Genomic DNA, 19,332 nt, shown 5'->3' on the forward strand with positions numbered 1-19,332 from the left:
ATCACTAATAAATGATTCGGAGAAAAGGGAGCTAAGGATCAACAGGTGCATGTTTCTGTGGGAACCTGTGGCTGTGTGGTGGTAATACAGACAGTTCTCCTGACTTTTTTAAGTCACCCCTTTGACCCACTGTCCCATAAAAATACTAAAAATATTTACTGTTTCAAGATTCCCCCGTGAACCTTCAAAGACCAACAGCTACACGTTTCTATGGGGACTTGACAAATGTGGTGGAAACACAGACAGTTCTTGGGACTGTTTTGTTTTATGTACAGTAACAAAACCAACTGGTCACACAATTCGATATGAGCAGGTAGTTTTTCCCCCACTGCTCACATCCTGGCCTGATTTCATCATCCTGCCGTCAATTACAACCAACCCTCCCTGCCTCCTCCACCTCCTCAGTCCACTCCTCCCTCCGAGCTCTGTGGATGGCTGCGTCAGCAGGGTTGGCCAGGGGGAGGCCGTCCTGCCGATTGTAAGGACCGGGACAATTGGAGCTCGGCTGCGATTGGCTCCCCAGATAAGAAGCAACGCCAGCTTCCATGTGCTATAAGAGAGTGTGCAGACAGAGGAGGCAAACAGTCCAAGAGGAGCAACCTTGCCAAACCGGCGCGTGAGTGATGACTCAAGGTGACTTTGCCTGGACGGGAGATAAGATACGAGATAAAAGACGAGGAGGCAGAGGAGTCGTGGCGTGAGGAGGTAAGACGAGAACGTTTGCGCTGCGATGCCGCACACGAAAAAGGATGCTGAGGGCTTACTTTTCTGCATTTGCATTTCAAAAGTTGTGCAGATTGCCAAAATCAGTACAAATACTTTGTTCCTCTACTTAAGCCAATCTCCATAAAGACTGGAAGAGTCACAGAAAGAAATGGGAAAAATGTGCAGAAATTCTTTTTTACTTTTGTACTTGAGTACACTTCAGTGTAACGTATGTACTGTTTAAAATTGAGTACAGCAGTCGAATCAGTACTTCTACTTCGTCTTTTCGTACACAAGTATGTGAGCACAGACTGAGTACTTTTGCCACCTCTAGCCAAGATAACGGACCTGTAGTCGTCATTGTATTGGGTTACCAATATACCAAGTGGAAGTGTACCTCTAGCCAAGTTTCCACTATATGGTCCACTCCACTTGAATTCCGCCACTTTTTATGCTGTACAACGATGGTGTGACGTGTAACTTGTTAACAAATACATGAAAGAGCAAACATGACATGCTACGAGGCTAACGGCTTTCATTAAACGTACATAAACTATGTTACTTACATGTGTCTTAATCCAGTAAATTTTCTTAAATGGCCATTTTGGGTTTTTTGAATCACATAAGTGACAATTGTCTTTCGAGCAGTCAGTGGACAGAAGTTTGTTTCGAGCCACCCAAGACTGGACAAAACTGGACTGCAACTTGGATACCAACTAAAAGCGAAAAGTAGAACTAGGTACATGGATTGGGACATTAAATTTATTTTTTTTATGTATTTAAAAAATAAAAAATAAAAAAACGGTCAATAATCTTTTATTTACAAAAATGTGTAGGGAGATTTTTATTTAATTCTATTTCATGTAATTTAATTAAATTTGTCCATGTATTTTTAAAAGACATTTAAATGTATTTTAAATGGATCAGCACCTCTTAATTTAATCAAAAAATATTTTTCCAATTTTAAAAAATATGTTGAGAGCTTTTAAGTTAAATCAGTTGAATAAGATTGTATTTAATTTTTAAATTAATTTATACAAATAGGTCTGTACTTTAGAATTTAATTCAATTTAATGTAATTTTATTAACTTTTTCAATGTACTTCAAAATATTTGCCGGGAACTTTTACTTTAATTCAATGTAATTGAATTATATTCAGTTTTAGTAATTTGTTTTACTTCTTAATTTAATCCCAAAACCTTTTTTTCCAATTAAAAATGTGTCGATGGCTGTTAAATCTAATCAATTTAGAAGAATTTTAGTAAAAAAAAATTATTTTATTTTTTTAAAAATAGGTCTGTACTTTAATTTTCAAATAATAAACTAATGGTTTTGGACCTTTTCCAATAGAAATGCAGACAAATGTGTACTGTGGCGAACTTGTCTTCTTCATGTCAAGAAGCACGGCGTCTTCCATTTTTGTTTGACTTTCTTTTCTTCTTTGTGGAACTGATTGGAAACTTACATTGTGTCACTATGTTATGATGTCAATGAGGAATTACACTTCCAAACCTTCAAGTGGACTGGACCACTTGGTGGAAACATGACTTTTGACTTTAAAAGTATGTCTGGCTCATTGCGTTGTTGTAAGGTGGAGGGGAACACGTTGGTGGAACTTCTCTGCTGAGTTACGATGCCAAACGCGTTTCCTATTCCGAGCACATCCAAACTCCTGTTGGCATTCAGACCTCAAAGCTCAACCTGAGCCAAAGGTTTACTTTCTTATGATGACTTGTTGTTTTTTTTTTTAAGACTGAGATCTTTGGTTGAGCTCTGAAGTCTTTTTTTCAGCAGCGTTTGCATATCAACTGACGGCACCCGTTGACTCTCGGTGAGCTCGTCTGACTTAATTTGAAATGGATGCGTGGCTTAATTTGACTGACGCTGATTGCAAAGTCTCCCGGTTGATGTTTATGCCTGATGACATCATCCCCTCGCCACCGCCCGGGACCGCCGCCAGTTTGTGAGATTTAATTTCCTCGTAAATGACAAGACTCCTTTTACGGCATTCTGCTGAGCGCTAAGTGAACCTGCAGGGCTTTGAGCAAGAAGCCACAGCCCTCCAGGCTTTGTGCGGATGCTGAAAACAAAGTGTACCCCTTTCGAATACGACATGTCAGCCAAAGTATTGGGACACTCTGCGCCAACATAATACCAATACAAAATATGCATGTGAGGTGCATGTATTGTTTTTGTCCACTTGGGGTCGCCATCATCACATTCTTCACTGTAGTATCGGTGACTCTGAATGTGTGTGGCTGAGGGTTAGGTTAGGCTAGGCTATATTAAATTAGTTAATGATGTTTACTTGTTGTGTAACTTCAGCCAGCTGTGAAAAAGTGTAAGTGATAATTAATAGTTAGGTTGACGTGTCACTCTAGCTTAAAGTCACATACGCTCCCAAGAAGCCTCGCTGGGATCCGGCGTGTAAAATTGATTGTGCTTAAACAAATTGGCCGTGACCCTTCAACTATCTAGAGGGGGACGGGACCCTTTTTCACGGGTACTCCCACTTTTAAAGGTCTGTTTTCACGGCGTGGGGGGTTTCCTTTTGCATTGGAGCTGAGCGTATAGCACAGACACGACTACTGTGAAATTAACACTTGATTGCGCTTCACATTTCCAAATTGTACGTTTGTGCAACACACTGAGATGACTTTAGTGATCTCATCCAATTTCATGGACAATCACACTGAGGAGAGCGCAGACCTCCACCAAGGCCCAACAATCTTCCAGCATCATAATAGATATATTGTTGGAAAGCATGGCTCTCTGAATGCTGTCTTTATAGAAAAAAGTAACAATGTTTAAATGTAAAAGAAATTCAAGTAAATGAACAAATAAATACATTTCAATACGTTTTTTTTTAAATGCAAACCTTTGACTGGATGTGGATTTTCTATTGAAGAGGAAATTAGGAAACAAAATAATAATTCCCAAATAATGCTGTGATTGCAAATGTAGTGCATAATTTAAAAAAAATATAGATCCACACTTGTATTCAGATTTGCACCAAAACTGAACAGGCTCTTTCTTTTTGGGTTTGAAATTAAGCACAAAATTGAATTAATTAATTAATTAAATAAATAAATAAATAGCGCAATCATGCCATGTTTGCAAATGTAACAAATGGCTCCTCCTTGTTGGCGTTATAACAAAATCTACCCTCTCCTTGGCTACAGAATTCTTCATTTTCCATAAAACCAAAACACCCAAGAAGTGTGTAAAAAAGAGATTTAGTTGGTGTGACAGCTTTGTGGTGGCACATATTGATGATGTCGTAGATAGTCTATATAAACCGGTAGCATTATGTACTGATGATGAAGTGTGTTGTTGCTGGTGCATTTAATGGAGCAGCAGGTGGAGTGGCGCTGAGGCTGTGCTCCATCAGTCGCTCGCACCAGATGCTCGCGCTCTCCCTACATCTCCTTCTGCTTCATTTGCCTTTTTACGATGTCAAACAAAACTGCTATTTTTTTATTTGTTTGCTTTGCATTTGAGAGCTGACGTCGCGTGCGTATCGGAATGCAGTGGGAAAAATTAAGCTCCATCAGATGACGCCCCCCTGCCCCACTCTTCATCCCACGGCAGCTGCTCACTCTTAAACAAGTGGCCAACAAGTTTAAAGCAGCGTGCGTCGCCTCAAAACGCTGCAAAACGCCTGTGACCTCGGAAGGGCGGAGTGGGAGCAAATTTGGCTTCATTGTGGTGAGCGGAGAGGTTAAATGTCAGCCGTCCTGCCCGCCGCACGCACACAAAGAAGTTATGCCGCCCCCCCCCCCAAGGGCCGGGACAATGATGGAGCGAGCTGGCAGATTGAGAAAGTCTGCAGACAGCGGCACAAAAGCTCTTGCGCTCACAAAAGCATCATGGAGTCCGACAGTCTATTCTCCTTACAAAAGCATCATGGAGTCCCAGCAGTCAAAAAGAAAACTTCTCGGCGCCTCCCACTTCGCTGCCTTTTTTGGCACTTAACACCTTCCGAACAGATGCGCTTGTCCAAACCACGCAGGTGGCAAGCACTGCGTGACGTGAGGTGTGGGACTTGAGTTACGTGACGTGACTCAACTCAGCTTTACAGCGATCCATTTTTAACAAAACAGGCTTACTTAAATGTATATAACTTTACAATTTTCACCTGTTATTGTCTAATAAATAGCCAGACTTTCAATCTTGAGTGAGGGAAGAGGTGGAGTTTGACAAGACTTGCTCAAGAGAGTTAATAGATTTGGTTTCAAGCTTATTTTTGAATACTTTAAATTGGTTGATAAATGTGTAAAAACAACAGATGATGAGGGGACAGACCATTTTGGACAGACGAGGTTTCTGCCCAACAGCAACAACATACAGTATACTGGAAATAAAAAGCGACGCGTGGAGAGTCTCTGTCGCCGATATGCACGAGCGCAATCGACAAGTGGGGCGATCGCTGCCAACAGCCTCTCATATACTCACACTCTCTCATTTTGTTTCTTGTCCGCTTCCTCTCTTTGTATTATTATAATTTAGCAACAGCGGTCAGGGCAAACCGCTTTTTCTTGACAAAAACTGCATGTTGTTTGTGCTTCAATAAAAAAAATTACACAGTAGAGTACATGTGGCACCAGAAAGCGTTGTTTCCCGATAAGAACGCCAAGGGTCGCAGCGACTTGTACGTGAGCGGCCAACTGTAATTTCTTTGCGATTGCTTTAACCTCAGATTACCTATCATGTTAATGACCACACATTATTGAGTAAACTATGTCCAGTGCTTGCTATATTAACAACCCCACTCACTATTTGCAGACAAATTACCACTGCCATCCATCCATCAGAAGAAGACTAAAAAGAGGACGAGGACGGTGGACTTGATAATGGAACCCCGGTCTGCATCGTGGCTGTATGTGACGCTCTGCGTGATGAGCCTTCTGCCCCAAGGCTTGCTGGGTAATCATCCCACCAGCTCCCTGCCGAGGGTCCAGAGGGTCAAACGCGGCTGGGTATGGAACCAGTTTTTTGTCCTGGAGGAGTACACCGGGCTGGACCCTCTTTATATCGGAAAGGTTGGTCAACACACATATATATACAGACGCCGGTAAAAGTTCATTTGTCCCTTAATGTTTGAGCAACGTGGTTCTGCGCCTTATGTAAAGCGCCCGGACACAACTTCTTTTCTGTACGGACAGAACTGATTTGAATTGCAAAAACTGGGCTAAAACAAAAAAGAAAAATAATTATGAAATGAGGAATGTATTAATTAAAGCAAAATTATCTTCCAGAAACAAGCATATTTTGCCGTGATTTGAGCTGTTTCATCTTGGTTAGATTTGAGCTTTTGGGATATAAAAAGCTAGGCTAATAAGTAAGTGCTGTTTTTGAATCACAATTCCGAGCTGGTGGTTAGGTGCGCCACAAAGCCGGTGGCGACGGCGTCCTAACAAAGGGGCACTTTGATGGCGAGGGAATTGAACACACGATCAATAGTTGTCAGGACATTCATAGAGGTAGTTTTTGGGGTTTTTTTTTTTTCATTGCGAAGCTTTAACTAAGCTGTAGGGCTGTAAACATAAAATAACTTTTTGTGTGTCCTCGTAACACTTTGCTAAGCATCCATTAGAAGATGTGATGTTAGAATCAGCACCAGCTAACACCTTTGGTTACCCGGGTAACCATAGCATATTAAATACGGTTCTCATCTGAGAGTTAGGGTTTGGGATTAGAGCTCCGAGATAGGATTTGGGATTTGGGTTGAAGTTAGGTTTAGTTGGTTAGTTTTACAACAGGAGGAGGGTTAGGGTTTGGGGTTAGGATAGGTTTAGGTTTAGTGGGTTGGTAATGGAAGAGGATTGGGTTGAAAGATATCACTAATGGGTTCTGATTAAGGCTGGGAGTGAGAACTGGAGTTAGTAGGGTTAGTCAGTTAGGGTTAGTAGCGTTGTTGGTTATGACTAGGTCTAGTAGGTTAAGGGTTGGTACCAAAAAGTGTTGGACTTTAGTGTTAGTAGGTTATGGGTTGGGTTAAAACTTGGAGGTGGTTAGGGTTCAGTGTTATTTGATTAGCGTTGTAGTTAATGGGTTATGGTTAGGGGTTTGAACTGGGAGAGGGTAAGGGTTTAGGGTTGGGGTTATGGTTATGGTTATGGTCTGGAGATGAGGTCAGTAGGTTTAGACTGAAGTGACATTCCCAGTGGTTATTAAATCTTATTCATCGTCCAATCACAAACTCAGTAGAAAACTGCAGCATCATCCTCAGACCCTGACTGGTCCATAAAAATCTGTAGTCTCGATCCTGAAAAGCCTGCACAGAGAGTTCATGTTGAACGTTGACTCGATGAACTCTGGTACTGTTGTGGTATTAAGTGATCATCCCGCGAAAGAACCTTTTTAAGACTGATGCAAACCCACCTAATGAGCGTGGAGGGATTCCGGAGGAAAATTCCCCCGAAAAGTCACGTGCCACAATCGGTTTGAGAGCTAACGAGTCCTGAGGGAACGCCATCTTGGAAATCCAAGAGAAGAAGAAGTGTTCCATCTATATTTGTGGACTATCTGAAATTGGCCATTGGGAAAGCAGGTCTTAATCTGCTTCAACTGTAACAGATCACATGTTTCTTCTCTTTCAAACAGTTACTAAGACTGGGTGATATAGTCTAACATTAAATCTTTTTTTTGTTTGTTTGTTTAGGTATTTTTTTACACAAAAATCAGATTTTCCAGTTTTATTCAAATAGTTCCTTTCTGTCTTTACAAATACTGTATGAATAAGTATTCTGTGATTAATACACAAGATGGCCGTCAAGGGGTCCTTTTAGTGGTACTGTTTGACGTCAGCGAGGCCCTTGACAAAGCGGCGAGTGATTTCCCATCAACAGGCTGCCATTTGCACTCCCGGGCCACAAAAGGTTTCTGATTGCGGCACACAGTCGTCCCTGGCAACAAAAGGGCACTGATTTTGTGATTATTTGATTAGGAGTCCGCGCACCAACGCCATTTTCCCACCAGTCTCATCTCAGAGATGTCAACATGTGCTTTTGTGCTTCCGTTTTTTTTTTGTTCTTTTTTACTTTGAAATGTCAAAATTTGCATTGATTGTGCCACTTATTCTCCCCTGCATTGTTTTTAAGTAATAGAATTTGGAATTACCCCCCTGGGGATCAATAAAAGGATGATCTCATTTTAAATACAATCATCAGTTGAGCCAGTTGGCCCAGTGACATTTTCTTACAGTATTATCTAAGTATGAAAACAGGCCTTGCATCACTTGATGGTCACTTTCATTTTAACGTGTTTAAGGGTAAAGCTAGTACAGGTTATGGGTTATGGTTGGTGGGTAGAAAACCGGAAGAGGGTTAGGATTCGGGGTTAGGTTTAGTGAGTTAGGGTTGGTTTTGTAGGCATGTTGTGTTTGTCAGTCTTATTTTTATTGAATATATAAAACACGTAAAGCATGAAATTTATAATAGAAATGGAAATTTTAGAAGAAAAGAAAATAACAATAGATGTCATTTTTAGCACAGTTGACATGTTCAAAGGAGTAGGAAGAAGGAAAATATGTATCTAATTCTCATCCGTGTTCTCTGCAATGTTTTTATTTATGTCATTTTAATACATATAAATAGGAATTACAACTATGGTTGCAACTGATTTCAACTGATTGTACAAGTTGTAAAACCTAAGCACCAAAATACTGTAGAGAACATGAAAAAGGCAACTCGGATGTGGGAAAAACTTCACCAAACTTATCCTTTTATGAGAGACTCTTTCTGTGTTTGTCCACTGTTACCATGGCAATTCTTTCACAATACCACACTGATTGTCTCTTAACAACATTAAGGCGATAGCCTTTGTGTTATAATAAGCGGTAAGATGAAGACCTTGGGGCTGTTTCTATATGGGTTAGGAGTTGGGGGTTATGGTTAGCATTAGGTTTAGTGGGCTGGAAGTTAGGGGTTTGGAGTTACGGATTTGTGGTTAGGGATTTAGGAGTTGGGGCTTATGGTTAGTATTAGGTTTAATGGGCTGGAAGTTAGGGGTTAGCAGTTTATGGTTAGGGGTTTGGGTTATTGCCCCTGCAGACCCTGACAAGTTCCAAAACATCTCGATCCTGAACTGAAAAGCCTTAGTGGAGAGTTCACAATGACTCAATGGAATCTTAACATTCATTAAGACGATGTCCTTCGTTGCACAATAAACTGTGAGATGAAGATTTAGGAGCTGTTGTTGTTTTGGTGCAGCTCCACTCTGACATGGACAAAGGCGACGGCTCCATCAAGTACATTCTGACGGGCGAAGGCGCCGGCACCACCTTCACGATTGACGACAGCACAGGTGACATCCACGCCATCCAGAGGCTGGACCGCGAGGTCAAGTCCCAGTATGTGCTGCGAGCGCAGGCCAGAAATCGCCTCACCGACAGACCGCTCGAGCCCGAGTCCGAATTCATCGTCAAGATCCAAGACATTAACGACAACGAGCCCAAGTTCCTGGACGGACCCTACCGGGCATCGGTGGCAGAAATGTCAAAAATAGGTGTTGTTGTTTTTTTTTTGTTTTTTTTAAATCTTTTTAATGAGCTGATAAATGATGGACAAGATTTGTACACATCCTATAACATCAGAAACCCTGATCCCGCTTGAAACACTCACCCAGACCTGACACAGACCTTAACTTGAAAGTGTAACACTGGCTTTAAACCCTACTTATGAACCCTAACCCTTTTTAAAATCTTTACCACTGACTGCAAACCCTAACTTGAAACTCTAACCCTATTTTAAAACCCTAAACTAGGCTAGAGACCAAAATTTGAAACCCTAATGTCGTACGGGACTTTACCGTGAAATCCTAACATTGGCTTGAAACCCTGATTTGTATAAAGGTTTCAGTTGGATACACAGGTCAATTGCACTTTTTGTCTATAGAAGTGCATTTGTTCTACCTGTCACTATATGTCGCTGGCAAAAATAGATGAAAAAAGGGACATTGTTTCTAATACATAAATAACTTTCATTTTCTCCAGCACCTTCATTCCTGTTAGGTCCCGATGCTATCGCTATTAGAGCAAGTAACACAACTGTTTTCTCTCAAAGACGCTAAATATGCTATTAACAATGACTACAAAATAAATGATACAGTGAACCCCTATTCGTGGACTTTTGGTTGAACCTATTTTCTGTTCATCGCTGCGCTCATCCCAAAGCCATATCTAATGTGTAAATACTGCTTTGGCGCCGTCTGGTGGCATCTTGGTGCCAAGCAACTATGTTGAACTGAAGGGGAGGCGCTTCATTTAGTCAGGCCATAGCGTTGTATAGAAGTGCTTTGCCACCATCTTGTGGCATCTATAGGCAATTTAATATCGCAGGTAATATACAAGGCAATAATCCTTGTTCCGTTTCATCCCTACCAGGAACGTCAGTGATCCAGCTAACCGCCACCGATGCGGACGACCCGACGTACGGCAACAGTGCCCGTGTGGTCTACAGCATCCTGGAGGGTCAGCCTTACTTCTCGGTGGACGCCAAGACCGGTACGCGAGGCCCCTTCACCACACCGTCTCCAACAAACATCAGAGAGTCTCCGTTCATCAGAGACTTGGGGATTTGAGTCAATGCGACTTGGACTGACGTCAACTGGAGTCATCTGTTTTGATGATTTGACTTGGGACTTGACTTAAGATAAACTGTGACTCGACTTGCCCAAGATAACATTTCTTGGGGCTTGCTTGAGACTTGAAGGTTGAGACTTGAGACTTACCTGAGATGTGAACGTCTGACTTGATCCCATCTCTGGACTGTCCGTTCGTCTCCACGCCGAGTGGAACGATGTAGATTTCGGGGTTGGGCGTAACCTCCCGCGTGTCTCCTCAGGCGTGGTGCGGGTCTCGCTGACTGACATGGATCGGGAGACCAGGGAGAACTACACGGTGGTCATTCAGGCCAAGGACATGGGCGGCCAGCTGGGCGGGCTCGCCGGAACCACACGTGTGGACATCTCGCTCGGCGACGTCAACGACAACCCACCCATCTTTGATCAAAGTGAGACAACACACACACACACACTTCTTGGCATTTTCAATACAATACATATGATTAACATTTGCAATAAGATAAACCAGAGTCAGATCGCCCACTTCCAGTGTTAGTCCCCAGACAATTAGCGCCATCTGCCGGAATGGTAAGGTCTCAAGCCTGAATTTGGGTTTCCAGTTGCGTTACAAGCCTTGTTTGGGTTTTCAAAAAGGTTTGGTTTTGCAAAGTAGGGTTTCAAGTCAGGATTATGGTTTCAAGATAGGGTTAAAGTTTTAAACCAGGGTTAGAGTTTCAAGCTAATGTTAGGGTTTCACCGGAAGTTTTCAATCCTAGATATGTTGTTAAACAAGTGTTGGGGTTTCAAATTACGGTTTCAACTTGCCTACGTTAGAGTTTAAAACAAGTGTTAGGGTTTTAAATTAGGATTTCAAGCCAGGATTAGGGGTTTAAACAAGGGTTGGGGTTTGAAATTAGGGTTTCTAGCCAGGGTTAAAGTTTCAAATCAGGATTTCAAGCCAACGTTAGGGTTTCACATTAATGTTTTAAGGCGGGGTTAGGGTTTCAAATTTGGGTTACAAGCCGAGGTTAGGTTTTAAACAAGGGTTGGGGTTTTAAAGTAAGTTGCAGGGCAGGGTTTGAAATTATGCTTTGAAGCCTGGGTTAGTGTTTAAAAAAAAAAGAAATAAAAAACTGATGGGGTTTACAGTAAACCAACCAACAGAATTACACATAACTCCAACATTACAGATTTTATGATTAAGCAAAACACTGAAACATTTACATTTTTTTGTTATTTAAAAAAAAAATTCTTTATGTATGCTGTTTAGTTTCGTTTTTATTTCCTCCCCATTTGTTTGTATTGCTTTTTCTTGAGGAACACTTCCAGGATGGAGGTTTGGCTCTCTCTGGTGGCCGTAGGTAGAATGACAGTTGTGCATCCTCCCCTTAGGGTTGTACCAGATGAGCGTGCCCGAGTCGGCCTCGGTGGACTCGGAGGTGGGTCGCATCTGGGCCAAAGACCGCGACGTGGGCGTCAACGCCGACATGACGTACAGCGTCATCGACGGCGACGGCAGGGACACCTTCGGGATCGCCACCGACAGCAGCAACAGATACGCCATCATCACCGTCAAGAAGGTAGCGCCACACTTTCTCGGCTAGGCTTTCAAATTAGGCTTTCGAGCCCGGGTTAAGGTTTTAAATTTGAGTTGCAAGACACAGTTGGGGTTTTACATTTGGGTTTCAAGCCATGATTAGGGTTTCAAGTTATAGTTTCAAGCCTGGGGGAGCGTTTCAAGTAGGCTAAATAAAGGTGGGACGAACAAAGGTTATATTACAAATATTTATTCATTAATATACTTTTAACCTGCCCACGTCCTAAAGTGACCTGTGCAGTGACATACTAATTAATTTTCGGTTCAGACGCGGCGTCCTGAGTGGACGTGTATTATTTTATATCTCCAAACACGTATTAATTGGCCTGTTATTTTTCTTGTTCAAAGTTGGCTACTCTCTGCGAAAACACAGTTCCAGCCATACCAATGTGACAAGTGTACTATATCCCCAACTCCATTTTACGGTTTAAAATTAGGGCTTCAAGCTATGGTTAGGGTTTCAAACTTAGGTTTGAAGTTCAGGTTTCAACTGTGGTGTGTAGTGTAAAAAGCTCGAGCTGTGTTTTGTGTTTTGCTGTCAGCCGCTGGACTTTGAGGCCAAGTGCAGTTACACCCTGAAGGTAGAGGGCGCCAACACACACCTGGAAGACGGCACCACACTCAGTGACGTCACCACATTCAGTGACGTCACTATCGTACACATCAGCGTAGACGACGTGGACGAGCCTCCCGTCTTCGATGCGCCCGCTTACCTCTTGGAAGTGGCCGAGGACGCCGACGTGGGCACGCTGGTCAGGATGATCGCCGCCAGGGACCCGGACGGCGACAACAACACTGTGAGGTCAGAGGTCACGCCGTAGACGCTTCCTGAAGGACACGTGCCTCAACCCTTCAATTAGAACAGATGGTGTTCAGGTGTACCTAATATTGCGGCTTTTGAGTGGAAAGAATGACGTGATCAATCAAGCGCAATGCTGGTTGTTACCTGCAGAGGGCGCAAGTACATCACATAAACACAGGAGAAATTACAGATGATCATCTCTTCCTTTTCTCCTTCTCTTCCTCTTCTTTCTTATCCTCCACCTACTTCTCTCTCTCCTCCCCTTCTTTTTTCTCCTGCTCCTTCTCCTCTTCTAACTCCTCCTTCTTTTCCCCACCTGCACCTCCTTTCCCTCCTTTCTTTTCATCCTTCTCCTTTTCAGGTACTCCTTGGACCGTTCTAGTGACCCTGACAAATTCTTCTACATGGACATCACGTCTGGCGCTCTGATGACGTTGCGTCCGCTGGACCGCGAGCAGCTGGGCTGGCACAACATCAGCGTGCTGGCCATGGAGATGAGTGCGTGTGGCGACCTTCGACCTTTCAGTCAAAATGCGGCCTGATAATTAAAAGGGATTGCCATGTAAAGGCTTGCGTTTTCCGTGTGTGTCAGATAATCCCTCTCAGCTGTCCAGCGTGGCCGTGTCCATCCGCGTGCGGGACGTGAACGACAATGCGCCCACGCTCAGCGACTACCTGGAGGCCTACGTGTGCGATGGCGCCAGGGCGGGACAGGTAACGTGCTTCACGTGACAGGAAGCCTGGGCGGCCGGGCGTCACGTGACCTGTCAGTCTTTGTCATCGTAGTTGATCCAGGCGGTGACGGCCGTGGATCCTGACGAGCCTCCCAGCGGACATCACTTCTCTTACGCTTTAGCGCCACATGCAGCCAACAACCCAAACTTCACCCTGCGAGACAATCAAGGTAAACACATACACTAATAGAAAAATATTCTGTATTATAATAGTTAATTGAAAACTCTAAAGTGCCCGTAGGTGTGAATGTGAGTGCCAATGGTTGTTTGTGAGAAATAAAACAAAAATATTAGAAAACAATTATCAGGTGAAAAAAACTAAATACTGAAAACAGAAATAATACAAATACATAATAAAAATACTAAATACAGAAATAATACAAAATACAGAAATATTTTTTAAATACCCCAAACAAAAAACATTTTGAAAAGAAAGCATATTCGAAAATTGTTTGTAAAATATTAATAAAAAAGAATATTATGAACAAATATTAGAAAGGAAAAACAATATTACTATAAAAATGCTAAAGTATTTAAAGAAAAATTGAAATATTAGGGGAAACACAAATATAAATGTACATAAATACACGTATTATTTAAAAAAAATATTAGTCAAAAATAAAATATTAGGGGGAAATACTTAAATATTAGATATGGACAGATAGCTACTTATTTCCAGCCCCCTCTTGATGCTAAGCTAATATTATCATAATAGCATATTAACCCCCGTCTTGTGTTGTTAGATAACACGGCGTGGGTCTTGACGCGTCGCGGCGGCTGGTCCCAGCGGGAGCAGACGCTCTTCTACCTTCCCATCATGGTGACGGACGGGGAGGCTCCGGTGCACACCAGCACCTCCACGCTGAGCGTGCGTGTGTGCGCCTGCGACCGCGACGGAAACGTCATGACCTGCAACGCGGAAGCTCACAGCCTGCCCGCCAGCCTCAGCAGGGTCGCACTCATTGCCATCCTGGCCGCCATCTTTGTGCTCCTGGGTAAGCACCACACCACAAGTCTCTGACTAACTAACAAACTAAGACCAATTTATCAAACTTTCCCTCATGAAACTCACACGTCCTAAAGCTAGCATTGGCGTACAAGCTAACTGCGCTAACACAGTTATTTTTTTGTGTGTGTGTGTGTTTGTGTTGTTTCAGTGATGATCCTGCTGATGCTCTCGCTGCGGATGCACCGCAAGAAGCCGTACCTTAGCGACGAGGAGGAAAACGTACACGAGAACATTGTCCGTTACGATGACGAGGGTGGCGGCGAGGAGGACACGGAGGCCTTCGACATCGCCGCCATGTGGAATCCGCGGGAAGTGCACCCCCACGCGGGCGAGACGCGGCAGGACATCCTTCCGGAGATCCAGAGTTTGTCTCGCTACGTACAGATGGCTAGCGGCGGCAGCGGAGTTCACGGCTACGTCCTGTCCAAGCTCCTGGAGGCCGACGTGGACCCCTGCGCGCCCCCTTACGACTCCCTGCAGACGTACGCCTATGAGGGCGAGGGCTCGGTGGCCGAGTCGCTCAGCTCGCTGCAGTCGGGCGCATCCGGCGGCGACCACGAGTACGACTACCTCAACGACTGGGGGCCGCGCTTCAAGAAACTGGCCGAGATGTACGGCGTGCTGGACGTTAACAATCCTCCCATGTGGTAGCAACACACAGGGCCCTCAAGAACCATCGGGACACAACACCAAACTGACTGAATTCTCTATAGGCGGGCCTGGTATTCTCTCTTCAGTGGCTCCTTGACAAGTTAGTTGCCAAGATCCGAGATGTACGGCATCCTCCGATATGTTGGCAACATACGGCTATTAAGAATCATCCAGAAAGAACAAAGCAAAGATTGACTAAATTCTGCCTTAATGGGCTTGGTTCAGTGGGTTCCAATTCAGAGCCTCCAGAGTGTCTGCAAGTCGAGCATGTGTGAACATAACGCCGCCACGGAAGTACGATAAACAATTTCCAGCAGAACAGTGCCATCACCGCCGCCTCATCGGTCTGGAGCCTACATTTTTGGTGTTTATTTGTGTTGAAGCTAAGTTATTTTATTACCAACTCTAGATGTACAGCGTGCTGGACGCTAACAATCCTACCACGTGGTAGCAACACACACAGCCTTCAAGAACCAGAAAGTGACTGAATTCTGTCTCGACTGGCCTGGTTTAACCCTCCATTGGCGCAACGGCAGGTTAGCTACATTATCTATGCTGCTCCAGCGCTTCAAGAAATTGGCTGAGATGTACAGTGTGCTGAATGCTAGCAATCTGGCGACGTGAAAGAACTCAAAAGCACCAGAGACAGATTGTATTCCGCCTTAACGGGCCTGGTTCAGTGAGTTCCGAGTCGCAGCCTCCAGAGAGTCGACAAAGCACACTGGAAAAAGGGATGCCACAAAAGAAGGATGAATGAGTCCTAAGAGACAAATGCAAACACTGCCACCGCCTCATCGGGTCTCGAGCTTAATTTATTGGTCTCTATTTATGTTGGAGCTAAGTTGTTTGAGGACGTCACAAATTAGCATTTCAAGAATCTGGCCGAGACGTACGAAATAATTCAGAGCACCAGAGTCAGACTGAATTCCGCCTCGGCGGGCCTGGTTTTGACCCTCCAGTGGCGTTCAAGTCCGAGCCTCCGGAGAGCCAACTTTAAAGCACACAACAGTACCACAAAAGAGACATGAATGATTCCCAGCAGAAGAACACCGCCACCGCCTCATCGGGTCTGGAGCAGAAATTATTGTTGTCTATTTATATTAGAGCTAGTTTATTTGAGGACAGGAAGCAGCTGTTCACTCAAACGAGAAGTCGTGACGAGCGCCTTTCATTCGGGACACCATCGTGCCAGCAGAGTCTGACGGCCGCACGCCTCGACGGGTTGGCTACATCGTCGCCGCCATGCTTAGGCTACTTGACCGCGGAGCTTGTGGAGCGCAAAGACGCTGTAATCTATCAGGATTAAGTGCCAAAACTATGAAGAACATTTTGGATTTAAAACAAACAAAAGAGCACCAAAAGAAAAAGAAAAACTTTGTGAGGGTACCTTTTGATCTTTTTACTTGAACAACATGTGTGAACACTCATGCTACGCTAACGTGGTATGTGAATCTCTGTAATTTTTTTGTATTCTTGTTAATAAAACACTAAAAAGCTACTTTGGCCTCCTAATTATGTTCCAACAAACTAGTGGTAGAAGTAGTAGTAGTGGTGTTAGTAGTGGACGTTTAAAGTAGAAGCGGATACTGGTAGTCGTAGTTGTAATAGTAGTAATAGTAGTATTAGTGATGGTGTTAAAAGTAGTAGTAGTAGTAGTGGTGGTGCAAGTGATAGTAGTAGTCGTGGCAGTTGTGGTAATAGTAGAAGCAGTTGTAGTTCTGATTAGCGCTAATAGTGGTGGTGGTAGTGGTAGTAGTAGCGGGAGTAGTGGTATCAGCTGGGGTAGTAGTAGTTGTGGTTACCAGCAGTAGTGTGGTGGTAGTAACTATTGTAGTAGCGGCGGTCTTATACTAATAGTAGTAGTAATAGTCTAGTAGTAGGCTTTACACGATCAGGGTTTTTGGGGCCGATCAGCGAGTTTAAAAAAACGATAACCGATCACAAGATGTAGGAATGTGTCTATTTAAATGACTTGTTCACTTGTAAATACTTAATTGCTCAAAAAATTATATTTACAATAAATAATGTATCTTTGTTCCTCTATTTATGCCAGTAAGGCATAGTGACAGACAGAACAAATGAATGGTCTTCTATTAGATGGCAGGAAGTAAATACAGTAATTAATGTATCCAGTTTTTGTGACATTTTTGTTTGTTGGTGTGCCGTGAGATTTTTCAATTGTAAAATATGTTCCTTGGCTCCATAAAGGTTGGAAATCACTGCTCTAGTCAGATCGTGGATCCTAATCAGTCAGGTCAAACCAACATTACATGACAGAAATAATGGGTGCTAACTTACTGTAATTTAATTACTTTCTTTTTAATTAAATTACTTCACCCACACCGAAACATTAGAGCATGATTCGACAGAACGGCGGCATGTTTATGTCCAACTGTTTGTGGTACCGCTAAATTGCTAGGCTACATAACATTTTATTGCCTGCTTGTGAGCCGTATCATATTAAAAGTACGTGAACATACCTCAAGCAAGCCTGAAACGAACGTTTTTTCCCCCATTTTGTTCTTATAATACAGTCGGCTCGCTCCACTCTTGTTGTCGTTGCCGCGGTAGCGAGTGTATCCGGTCGCATTTGAGTTGACGTCGCCGCGGTAATGAGTGTATCCGGTCACATTTGAGTTGACAAGATAAAACCCAATGATCGTAAAAAAACGGGATGTGGTGGTATACAAGATTTAATTGCAGTAGTCTGACAGTGCAATCGTGAAAGAGCAAATTTCTTCTTGTAGTCTGATCCGGGCATTACATGTTGCCCGTCTCCGACGTGTTGTCTGTCCCACACCGCCGACATGTTTTTTTTGTTGTGTTCTTTTTTTTTTTTTTTTTAAATCACTTCATTGGCCGTCAGATATTTACAGTACTACGTCAAAAGACACGCAACAAGGCTAAAAATAAACTAGCTTTTGGATTCAAATATACTGTGCACGCGGCAAGGCGGAGTAAATGTCTTTTGCGGAAAATGCTAAATATCGGCCGATACTGATCAGCCAAATAAAAAGTGTAAAGTCTATCTAGTAGTAATAATTCCTGCTTTACGATCATCACACGACCTGAAAAAGACGTTCCAGGTGTGAAGTGGACAGGATGTGGAGACTCAAACGTCTACCTTGAAGCATCCTCACACCGGAACTTCAGCAGCTCACACAACTTCCTGCTTTTGTTTTACCTTTTTGGAACGTTCCCAATGAGAAACCTCCTCATCATAACACACTCCATAATTTGAGTCACTTTTGCCAGCAAATCACAAAAAGACCAGCGATCCATCGGCTGTTTCAGGACAATTTTGAGTGCGGTCTTAGCTTAGCAAAAGGCTGTAAATCCAAACTAGCGATAAGCAAAAAAATATGGTCTGAATATTCTACCTTAGACGTGTACAGAACATTAATCAAAATGTGCCACATTTGCGATGTATAGAGCATTAAATATGTAAATATGCTACATGAGGCATGTAAAGAACTTTAACCATTCTACATTACCGGTATTATGATGTAAATATCGTTAGCCTAATAGCATAATTGCCCAAGCCATTTTTGAGTGTTTTCAGAAAACAAGAAAAAACACATACATAAAATATTTTGTAAATATGTTACATTCAGTGTATAGATCAATAAAGGATACCACACACACTTTTCTTTCCCTTTTTGACTACTAACATGTATTATATTCTCATTTATGAGGGCTGGACTTCTTTCCTTAAACTGCATTTGTTGGTTCTAAGTGTATGGTATAAACTCTGTACAGAATTTGAGACCCAAAAAAATAGCCTTTGCTAAATGGTTATCATTCGCGATAAGCATGCGCGATTAGCATTAGCGCGCTAGCGATTACCATTTTAGGTGAAAAAACACTAACAACCATTCAGCGCACTTATACATTATGTTATATGTATATTACACATCTAAAATAGTGTCTTAATAATCACTTACAGACGCTCCTCAGTCGTTTTCAGCAACGTTGTTCACTGAGCCAACAGTGCGTCCGTCTTCGACAAAAGTCCGTGCGGTAAACATGGACAGTGGCCAAAAGGTTCCGGGCGACGTGAATTGGTTCCGGGCGGCGCAAATATTCTTTTATTATTGCTTCGAGGCAGAAATCTTTGCATTAACCACATTTTGTTGTCGACTTAGCCGATTTTTTTTTATCACAGCCCTACTTTATACATAAAATATTTTGGAAATACGCTACATCAGAGGTGTATGGAACATTGATGTTAATAATAGCAGTAATATGGTGTAAATACGCTCCATAAGCA

General features: G+C 42.9%; 1 protein-coding gene and 1 long non-coding RNA gene across 5 annotated transcripts in view; one reads left to right on the forward strand and one right to left on the reverse strand.

Annotated features, from left to right (window-relative positions):
• Positions 1–13,047, reverse strand: part of LOC133470140 (uncharacterized) — a 57,784-nt gene extending 44,737 nt beyond the window's left edge. The window contains exons 1-4 of one of the 2 annotated variants that reach the window (XR_009785880.1): positions 12,813–13,047; positions 12,580–12,716; positions 10,438–10,707; positions 9,022–9,178 (exon numbers count right to left, since the gene is read on the reverse strand). This is a non-coding gene — a long non-coding RNA (uncharacterized LOC133470140). Of the gene's footprint in view, positions 1–9,021; positions 9,179–10,437; positions 10,708–12,579; positions 12,717–12,812 lie in introns of those variants that run through there. The other variant, XR_009785879.1, reaches the window with a different exon arrangement.
• The window catches only part of LOC133470137 (cadherin-20-like), a 45,520-nt gene extending 28,960 nt beyond the window's left edge, over positions 1–16,560 (forward strand). The window contains exons 1-12 of one of the 3 annotated variants that reach the window (XM_061758122.1): positions 5–705; positions 5,491–5,747; positions 8,919–9,213; positions 10,091–10,210; positions 10,551–10,718; positions 11,662–11,849; positions 12,409–12,668; positions 13,030–13,166; positions 13,261–13,382; positions 13,455–13,572; positions 14,146–14,397; positions 14,560–16,560. In XM_061758122.1, the coding sequence (XP_061614106.1) occupies positions 5,559–5,747; positions 8,919–9,213; positions 10,091–10,210; positions 10,551–10,718; positions 11,662–11,849; positions 12,409–12,668; positions 13,030–13,166; positions 13,261–13,382; positions 13,455–13,572; positions 14,146–14,397; positions 14,560–15,062 (2,352 nt within the window). In that variant the 5' untranslated portion in view covers positions 5–705; positions 5,491–5,558 and the 3' untranslated portion in view covers positions 15,063–16,560. Of the gene's footprint in view, positions 1–4; positions 706–5,490; positions 5,748–8,918; positions 9,214–10,090; positions 10,211–10,550; positions 10,719–11,661; positions 11,850–12,408; positions 12,669–13,029; positions 13,167–13,260; positions 13,383–13,454; positions 13,573–14,145; positions 14,398–14,559 lie in introns of those variants that run through there. The other 2 variants (XM_061758121.1, XM_061758123.1) reach the window with 2 other exon arrangements.
• Positions 16,561–19,332: the final 2,772 nt, after the last annotated feature.

This window comes from Phyllopteryx taeniolatus, chromosome 20 (genome assembly GCF_024500385.1).
Source record: "Phyllopteryx taeniolatus isolate TA_2022b chromosome 20, UOR_Ptae_1.2, whole genome shotgun sequence".
Taxonomy (NCBI): Eukaryota; Metazoa; Chordata; class Actinopteri; order Syngnathiformes; family Syngnathidae; genus Phyllopteryx; species Phyllopteryx taeniolatus.